We start from the raw sequence: 10,000 nt of genomic DNA, 5'->3' as shown, positions 1-10,000 counted from the left end.
ACTCTGACCAATCAGCTATCCCACCCACTCAGTGGACTTTCATGTGCGCAATCACATTTATTCTACTGTTTAGTCAGCTGTACCCCATTTTCAGAGACACTATCAGGTCTGTACATTTAACGATTTGTGGGTCAGAAAAATCCCCCTCAGTCAATCCACCAGGCATTACCCACATTCAAACGACTCAGCTATCACGTCAACCAAACACTCACATGAATAATATCCTGATCATTTAGGGATCAACAGTGCCAAATTTCTGCAACAGGATCGTTTTTGACACACACACACACATGTACACACACACACACACACACACACACACACATTCACACAACACAAGGCAAACTCACCTGTGCGTCAAATACAGACGACCATTTTTGAAGGCTGCTGTCAGTGACTTCTCTCTGTTGATCAAGGTACAGCGACGCCCACCATGCCACCCTTATTTACGACATGAAAAAGGACATCACAGTATTATAATTTCAAGGAGTTACACAATGCACTTGTGAGTGTGTGTGTGTGTGTGTGTGCTGTCTGTGGGGATATCAGGGAATGGGTGAAGGGCAAATAAAAAGGGTGGTGAGAGTGCGCACGTTCAAAATTAGAACACCGATCCCAAATCTGTAACAAGATTCTATCGCATGACAGTTGTTATTTCTCTGTCTTAAGTCAGTCCTCTGTTATTTCTCTGTCTGAAGCCAATTATTTGTTATTTCTCTATAACCATGAAGGCCAAAATCAGTTTATGAGATATCTGTGTTTATATGGCATGTTCTATTGTCTTCTTCTCCTTAACTCTGTAAAGAGGTAACTGGGCATCCTAAAGAACTGTTAAACAGACTTCCCTGGGTCTGTCAGTTGTGTGTCAAAGCTTGGATCTCTGCAAATCATTTTCCCCATTTATTCTGTATTGCTGTCAGTCTATATTTCATTTGTCTTCCCCTCTGTCTGTCTCTCCCACTAACAGTTCCTCAGAGGATTGTTTCAGCAAGGCCACTGTTTTATGGTGCAAAGTGCTACACATATTATGACACATTTTTCACTTAAAATAACAATTATTTCCTGCATTACATAAGTAGATGTGCTGAGCTGAAATGATCTGCAAACACACACGGAGAAGACAACCAGGGTGCTTGGAGCAAAACAGGTCAGAACATAGACATCAGGTGTGACAGCAGACCAAAGCCAGCAGCATCAGGCTCTCAACACACTCACCTGGCAGAGGGCTTTCCGACAGGGGAAAGGAGAACAGTTCACAGAACTGCTTGTCGTCCACCGACAGTGTCTCAGCGTCTGCACAGTCTGGTGTGTCCTGAGCCTCCTCCGGCCGACTTTTGGGCAAGATGTACTGCCCACACACACAGCATTCATAACATCCCCCATTCCCTCTCCATTCTGATGTACTGCCCACACACACAGCATTCATAACGTCCCCCATTCTCTCTCCATTCTGATGTACTGCCCACACACACAGCATTCATAACGTCCCCCATTCTCTCTCCATTCTGATGTACTGCCCTCACACACAGCATTCATAACGTCCCCCATTCTCTCTCCATTCTGATGTACTGCCCACACACACAGCATTCATAACGTCCCCCATTCTCTCTCCATTCTGATGTACTGCCCACACACACAGCATTCATAACGTACCCCATTCTCTCTCCATTCTGATGTACTGCCCACACACACAGCATTCATAACGTCCCCCATTCTCTCTCCATTCTGATGTACTGCCCTCACACACAGCATTCATAACATCCCCCATTCTCTCTCCATTCTGATGTACTGCCCTCACAAACAGCATTCATGTCCCCCATTCTCTCTCCATTCTGATGTACTGCCCACACACACAGCATTCATAACATCCCCCATTCTCTCTCCATTCTGATATACTGCCCTCACACACAGCATTCATAACGTCCCCCATTCTCTCTCCATTCTGATGTACTGCCCTCACACACAGCATTCATAACGTACCCCATTCTCTCTCCATTCTGATGTACTGCCCTCACACACACAGCATTCATAACATCCCCCATTCTCTCTCCATTCTGATGCACTGCCCTCACACACAGCATTCATGTCCCCCAATCTCTCTCCATTCTGATGTACTGCCCTCACACACAGCATTCATAACATCCCCCATTCTCTCTCCATTCTGATGTACTGCCCTCACACACAGCATTCATAACATCCCCCATTCTCTCTCCATTCTGATGTACTGCCCTCACACACACAGCATTCATAACATCCCCCATTCTCTCTCCATTCTGATGTACTGCCCTCACACACAGCATTCATAACATCCCCCAATCTCTCTCCATTCTGATGTACTGCCCTCACACACAGCATTCATAACATCCCCCAATCTCTCTCCATTCTGTAAACGCTGACACTTCCCCCAGTCTCTCTCCATTCTGATGTATGCTAACACTTCCCCCATTCTCTCTCCATTCTGATAGTTTCAGTTTCAGTAGCTCAAGGAGGCGTCACTGCATTCGGACAAATCCATATACGCTACACCACATCTGCCAAGCAGATGCCTGACCAGCAGCGTAACCCAACGCGCTTAGTCAGGCTTTGAATTTTTCTTCTGATATATGTACGCAAGTACACAATCCATACTGACAAGTTCTCAATGTTTGCAGGGAAAATTCTCAAGACGGTCTTTAAACGAGAAACCAAACAAGATCATACACTGACAAAAAGCAAGTTCAGCAACACTCACAGGGAAAAGCCTAAAGACAGACTTTGAACCAGAAACCAAACAAGCTCATCTTAATTAGCCCTCCTGCATCTCACCATTTTTAGGGGGCAATAAAAAAAACACAAAAAACCACCACACTTTTCTTCAATTAAGCATGACAGAACGTGCAAACACCACAAGAGCGAAACAAATGCCGGTTGCTGAAAAGAATATCAACCGTTAAATAGTTTTGATGTCTGGCTTGTTCGCTTGGCTGATTACCAAGTCAGAAGGCTTGTTGGTTGCTTACGGACAGCTTGCTGGTCAGGCTGCTGGTTTGATTACATTACTAGTCGATTGATTCACTCACTCTAATTAGCAGGTTCATGCGTGAGTGAATGTGGATGTGAAAAAACGCAGCATACAGAAAAAGGACGTTACCCTGTCGATTTCAGACTTCATGGAGCGCTTCTCGTATTCGGCGTCTGTGGGGAGCTGCTGCCACATTTTGAAGGACGAGTCGTACTTCATCCTGAAGCGTGGAAACCTCATGAACAGGTAGTCCAGCAGAAACAGCTTCACCCCGATGTATAATCCTGCATCACCAAAAACAAAGGACAGCTCTGATGATAATAATAATAATAATAATAATAATAATAATAATAATTACGGACATCTCTATAGCGTGTTTCTGCTCAAAGCATTTTACATTTTGTTCCCCGACTTCCTGCCTCCCATAGCAGTAACCCCCCCCCCCCCACCCCCCCCCCCTGCGCCCGCCCCCCAACCCCCACCCACTCCCCTCTCTGTCCCCCAAATCCACCCCCACACACAGAAGCACTTGCCAGAATACACTCACGCAACTGAACATTGGAAACCACCCACCCACCCATGATGCCCTCCAGAAAACGCACTCAGGCACATACACATACATACATGTGAATGCACAGATACTCGCTAGCTCACCACCACACACACATGGCAAATGGCTTCTCCACAATAAAAGCATGAATTTAAAACCAGATCACACCAAGACAAGCAGTTTAAAAAAAAAAAAAAAAAAAAAAAAGCTTTACCCCTATGTATTCACCTGCATCACCAAAACAAAGGACACCTTTACCCCTATGTATAAACCTGATTCACCAAAAGAAAGGACAAGTTACCCCTATGTATAAACCTGCATCACCTGCATCATCGAAAACCAGTTTTACACCTATGTATAAACCTGCATCACCCAAACAAAGAACAGCTTCACTCCTGTGTATAAACGTACATCACCAAAACCAAAAAGGACAGCTTTACCCCTATGTATAAACCCCCATCACCAAAAACAAGAAGACAGCTTTACCCCTGTGCATAAACCTGCATCACCAAAAAGAAGAGGATAACTTTACCCCTACATATAATCCTGCATCTCAAAAATAAAAGGACAGCTTTACCCCCATGTATAAACTTGCATCACTAAAACAAAAGGAGAGCTTTACCCCTATGTATAAACCTGCATCACAAAACAAAAGACATCTTTACCTCCATGTATAAACCTGCTTCACCAAAAAACCAATGGACAGTTTTATCCCTAAGTATAAACCTGTAACACCAAAAACTAAAGGACAGTTTTACCCCTATGTATAAACCTGCATCATCAAAAACCAAAGGGCAGTTTTACCCCTGTGTATAAACCTGCATCACCAAACACAAAAGGACAGTTTTACCCCAATGTATAAACCTGCATCACAAAACAAAAGACATCTTTACCTCCACGTATAAACCTGCTTCACCAAAAACCAATGGACAGTTTTATCTCTAAGTATAAACCTATAGCACCAAAAACCAAAGGACAGTTTTACCCCTGTGTATAAACCTGCATCACCAAAACAAGAGGACATATTTAGCCCTGTGTATAAACCAGCATCACCAAACACAAAAGGACAGCTTTAGTCCTATGTATAAACCTGCATCACCAAACACAAAAGGACAGCTTTAGCCCTATGTATAAACTTGCATCACTAAACACAAAAGGACAGCTTTAGCCCTATGTATAAACTTGCATCACCAAACACAAAAGGACAACTTTAGCTATATGTATAAACCTGCATCACCAAACACAAAAGGACAGCTTTAGCCCTATGTATAAACCTGCATCACAAAAGACATCTTTACCTCCACGTATAAACCTGCTTCACCAAAAACCAATGGACAGTTTTATCTCTAAGTATAAACCTATAGCACCAAAAACCAAAGGACAGTTTTATCCCTATGTATAAACCTACATCACCAAACACAAAAGGACAGCTTTAGCCCTATGTATAAACCTGCATCACCAAACACAAAAGGGCAGCTTTAGCCCTATGTATAAACCTGCATCACCAAACACAAAAGGACAGCTTTAGCCCTGTGTATAAACCTGCATCACCAAACACGAAAGGACAGATTCTCACTTATATCTCTGAAAAACTATGCATACATCTCTATCACAAATCATGCCTGTGTGAGTGTGTGTATGCAAATGTGAATGACCCATCATGCCTATGCGATTATGTTTTTGCAAGTGTGAATGTCATCGGGTGATGTTTCAATGCTTTTGCACTCGTCTGCATTGAACAACCATACATGTAAGTGTTCTTTTCAAACCATTTCTTCATCTCTGAAACTAATAACCACTATCACTCAGCAAACACTATGCCAACCCATAACTCTTCAATGAATACAATAGCAAAGTGGATAGAAAGTTGGACTTCCAATGTGTTCTGGGTTTGATCCTAGTAGCACAGGCACACAAGCACACACACACACACACACACACACACACACACACAGAGTAATGTCACACACATACACACACTTGCACATACACACTCACACATACACACAAACACAAGCACACACAAGCACACACACACACACACACAAGCACACACACACTCACACATACACACCAACACAAGCACACACAAGCACACACACACACACGCACACACACATTACCAGTAATGCCACAGACACACACACGCACACACACACACAAACACACACACACACAAACACAGACACACACACACACACACAAGCACACACAAATTACCAGTAATGACACACACACACACACACACAACAACATCAACAACAACTGACCGGCCACAAAGAAGAGGTAGGAGGCCTGCAGGAAACAGGAGGCCAGCATGGTGACCAGCAAGGTGAAGAACACAGGCTTGGTGGACACTGGGTGGCGCCACATCAAAAAGCTGCACACACACACACCATGCCTCTGTCAGCTATGTGTGTGTGTTATGTTCTTGTCTTTTGTTTTTTCTTTTCATACAAGTTTCTGATTATTGTGTATGGTTCATCAACAGCATGAAAAAGATTTTTTTTTTCTCCTAAAATGACGTTTATCTAACATACTTACCATGACCCACTAGTGCAGACTCCGGCAGGGAGTCCGATTCCTGTCCTGTGCAAACTACTATCTGCCTTTGCGAAGAAAACGAAAGTAGCTACGGCCGATAACCTCCCGGAAGTAGGTTACCTCCCCTCTATATCCCTGACTAGCTTCCTCTTTTTCCGGCAGCTATCTTGACTCCTGATCCTGTGCTCTTCATACGACTAAGTTTTTTTTCATATTTCTGTCTGTCTATCGATACTTTGACACTCATATTTTGTATCTGACGAAGACTTGTATCAGGTCACAAACTTACTTAGCTTGTTTAGCCAATCATATTGTGCTGATGTAGGAAACGAAATGATAACAATAATAACAACAATAACAACAACAAAATCAAAGTAACAATGCTACTACTACTAATAATAATGTATCTGTCTGGAACAGTTTACCTGACGATATTTGCCACTCTCCCTCATTTCAATCTTTTAAAACTGGTCCTGAAAACGCATCTTTTTGAAAATATCTTTCCAATGACATTCAGTTATAAGCCATGCAGACTCTGTGTGTGTGTGTGTGTGTGTGTGTGTGTGTGTGTGTGTGTGTGTGTGTGTGTTTGTCATTAAGTAATGCAATAGGCGTAGTCTTTGAAGCTGTTTTATGCTTTTGTGCATTAAATCTTTCTTTTTTTCCTTCCTTTTATTCGTTATTGTGTATGTGTGTACTTGTGTTTAAGAGCTCTGAGCTCCCTTTGAGGGAGGAAAGCGCTCAACAAGTATCCATTATTATTATCATCATCATCCACTGAAGTAAATGTCAGCTCTAAATCAACAGGGTTCCAACACATGTGACCACACTCATATTTTTTTCTACTACCTTTTCTACTATGTGTGTATACATATGTATGTGTACATAACTACATGCATGTATATGAATGTGTATTGTGTGTGCGTGTGTTTATGTAAGTTTGTGCCTGCCTACGTGTGCGTATGTGTTCGGGTAGCTGTTAGATACACATGTATGTTAAAATGTATGTATGCAGTGTGTGTGTGCATGTGTGTGTATTTGTGTGTGTGTGTGTGTGTGTGTGTGTGTGTGTGTGTGTGTGTGTGTCTGTAGTCACATTTTGGTGTGTGTATGTAACATAGATATAATGTTTTATGCTAACAAAAGCGTTTTTGTAAAGCACCCAGAGCAGATTTCTGGATAGTGTGCTATATAAGTATCCATTATTATCATTATTATTACCATTTCCAGCACCAAACTGAACCAAACAGTAATCTGCTACACAACTGAAGGAAGCTATCAGTGGATATCCAGGTATCCATGTTCAATATTAATCACTTTTTTTTTTTGTAGGTATGAATGTTCAATTTTCATCAATTTTTGTAACAAAATATTTCAATGCAATTAACTAGCTCTTTGTTGAATGGTACTTGTCAAAGGTTTCATTAACAACCCTGCATTTTTCTGTATACTGCCATTGAAAAAAAACAAAAAACAAACCTTAAAAAATACTCAGTGAAATCACATGTATATCATTTGTCATCTTTGCAGCAGGCACACAGGTCGACGACACTGACACCATTGTAACTAGTTCTGCAACAGCTGGTTCAAGCATATAACGTATGTATCTGTATGCATGTGTGTGTGTATGTCTGTACCTTTTTATCTTTTCCAAGCTATCTGCAGCTGTCCCCAATGTATTCTGGAAAAAAAAAAACATCACATCAGATTTTTGCCTTTTTTATATTTTTTTAACAACATTGCCATTAATGTTCTCTTTCTCCTCTCTCTCTCTCTCTCTCACACACTCACACACACACACACAAACGCACTAGCCAACTAATGTTCTGCACATCCTTACAAACCTACATCCATCAGCAATGATGTTAACTCTCTCCATACGAACGGCGAAAGAGACGACGTTAACAGCGTTTCAGCCCAATTACCACCATCAAAATATTGCAAGCGGAAGGCTCTTATACTGAAGAGGTGAATGTTGACAAAAAATACCACAATTCTGACGACGGAAGCTAAAGGTTGGGTCATTGAGACACCCACTGGACATCCGAGGGGTCTGTGTAGAGGAGAAGAGAGGACTGGCCGTACTGAGTGAGTTAACTCTCATGTTTGAGCACAAATAGCTTAACGCCACCTTCATCACACATAAACACATAAAACTACATACCTTCATAAATACATACCAAAACACAAAAGCACATGTACAACCAACATGCACACACAGTGAAACTAGAACACTAAAAACACCCACACCTTTACAAGATAAGATCAGATAAGATAAGACAAATTTATTATCTCATAAAGATAAATTACACTAATCTAAACCAAATACAAATGACAGCCCATGCACCATCAACACACACACACACACACACACAGACAGACACACACACACACACACACACACACACACACACAGATAGTGAATCGACATGTTGTGAACACATATATACCTTTACAAATACAAACCAAAACAAATTACGCCCATTGTACCACCATAATACAGCACACACACACACACACACACACACACACACACACACACACACACGCACAGTGAGAAAAAAACAAAAAAAAACACCCAGTACCCACCTGTACTTTACGAGCCACTTGCAGCACCAGGTTGAACTTGTCAGACACCCCCAAGTCCTTGTCCTCAGCCTCCTGCAAGCACACAAACCCTCCCATGGACACCACTGCCACTGCAGCATGGGAACTGTCTTCTCTTTCACACACAGGTATGAAAAACTGGATAGTTTCCCACCTCAACTGAACAAGACGGGAGAGCTTTCATTTCTTCAGCAGTACGAGTTTGAATTCACTGCCTTTTTCACTTTGTCACAGTCCCTCACTCACATCCTTTAACTCACTCAGTACGGCCAGTCCTCTCTTCTCCTCTACACAGACCCCTCGGATGTCCAGTGGGTGTCTGAATGACCCAACCTTTAGCTTCCGTCGTCAGAATTGTGGTATTCTTTGTCAACATTCACCTCTTCAGTATAAGAGCCTTCCGCTTGCAATATTTTGATGATGGTAACTGGGGTGAAACGCTGTTAACGTCGTCTCTTTCGCCGTTCGTATGGAGAGAGTTAAAAAAACAAAATCTAAAGCATTCCTTTTCAGTCTCCACATGATTAAAGCACTCTGTTCCATGTCAACATTCTATGGTTCCACATCTTTTTTTTTCCATGCATCTTTGTGTGTATGTGTGTGCATGTGTTTTGTGTTTTATGTGTTACTGTAAAGCGCTTTGTAAGGTTTGAAAGCGGCATATAAATAATGTACTATTGTCATCATAAAGAAAATTATGAAAATGCACAGTATGGCTCTGTCGTTCCCACAGGTTGTTGTCAACTCATCTTTCTTTTCAGCCATCACAAAACAACTATTGTAAACTACCTTGTGAACGTCCACCCTCTCTCTGCACAAAGTTCATCCTGAAGAAAGTAAGGGATGGGCATTCATTGGGTACTATACCCTTGATCTGTGTCCAGTCCGTTACTTTGTTTCACAATGAGGAACTGGCTGGGCATTTATTCCACGCCTGACAAGTGTCTCATTAAACTTGTGATATCAATAGGATAATCCAAAGCTGAGAGTTTAAATTCAACAGTCTAAGATTTGCTTTGCTGCATACTGGTGAGCGGTTTTGACATGGATAACTGAATGTTTAAGGACTGACCAGACATTCTCTGTCGACAGTTTAAAATAAAATGCCAGCTGTTGAAATAAGACACTGCATCATGGATTGACATCACGATCGCACTATGATTTTTTTTCAACAGCACATTGACATCTCACAGATGATCTATTCTTTACCTCAAGATCTAAATCTGAACTGCTTTGTAAAGCAACACGATCCCAAATAGCAAACTGGACTATCTTTATTTCTTGATCATTTTCTTTTG

General features: G+C 41.8%; 1 protein-coding gene across 4 annotated transcripts in view; it reads right to left on the bottom strand.

Annotated features, from left to right (window-relative positions):
• LOC143299399 (GRAM domain-containing protein 4-like) overlaps window positions 1-10,000 on the bottom strand; it is a 36,800-nt gene that overhangs the window by 11,246 nt on the left and 15,554 nt on the right. For all 4 annotated transcript variants that reach the window (XM_076612577.1, XM_076612578.1, XM_076612579.1 and 1 more), the window contains exons 11-16: window positions 8,685-8,756; window positions 7,733-7,776; window positions 5,822-5,931; window positions 3,131-3,285; window positions 1,216-1,348; window positions 351-441 (exon numbers count right to left, since the gene is read on the bottom strand). In XM_076612577.1, the coding sequence (XP_076468692.1) occupies window positions 351-441; window positions 1,216-1,348; window positions 3,131-3,285; window positions 5,822-5,931; window positions 7,733-7,776; window positions 8,685-8,756 (605 nt within the window). The remainder of the gene's footprint in view (window positions 1-350; window positions 442-1,215; window positions 1,349-3,130; window positions 3,286-5,821; window positions 5,932-7,732; window positions 7,777-8,684; window positions 8,757-10,000) is intronic.

The sequence above is a fragment of the Babylonia areolata genome, chromosome 25, assembly GCF_041734735.1.
Source record: "Babylonia areolata isolate BAREFJ2019XMU chromosome 25, ASM4173473v1, whole genome shotgun sequence".
Classification (NCBI taxonomy): domain Eukaryota; kingdom Metazoa; phylum Mollusca; class Gastropoda; order Neogastropoda; family Buccinidae; genus Babylonia; species Babylonia areolata.
The sequence above is the reverse complement of the archived record's forward strand: the minus strand, read 5'-3'. Positions and strand labels throughout refer to the sequence as shown.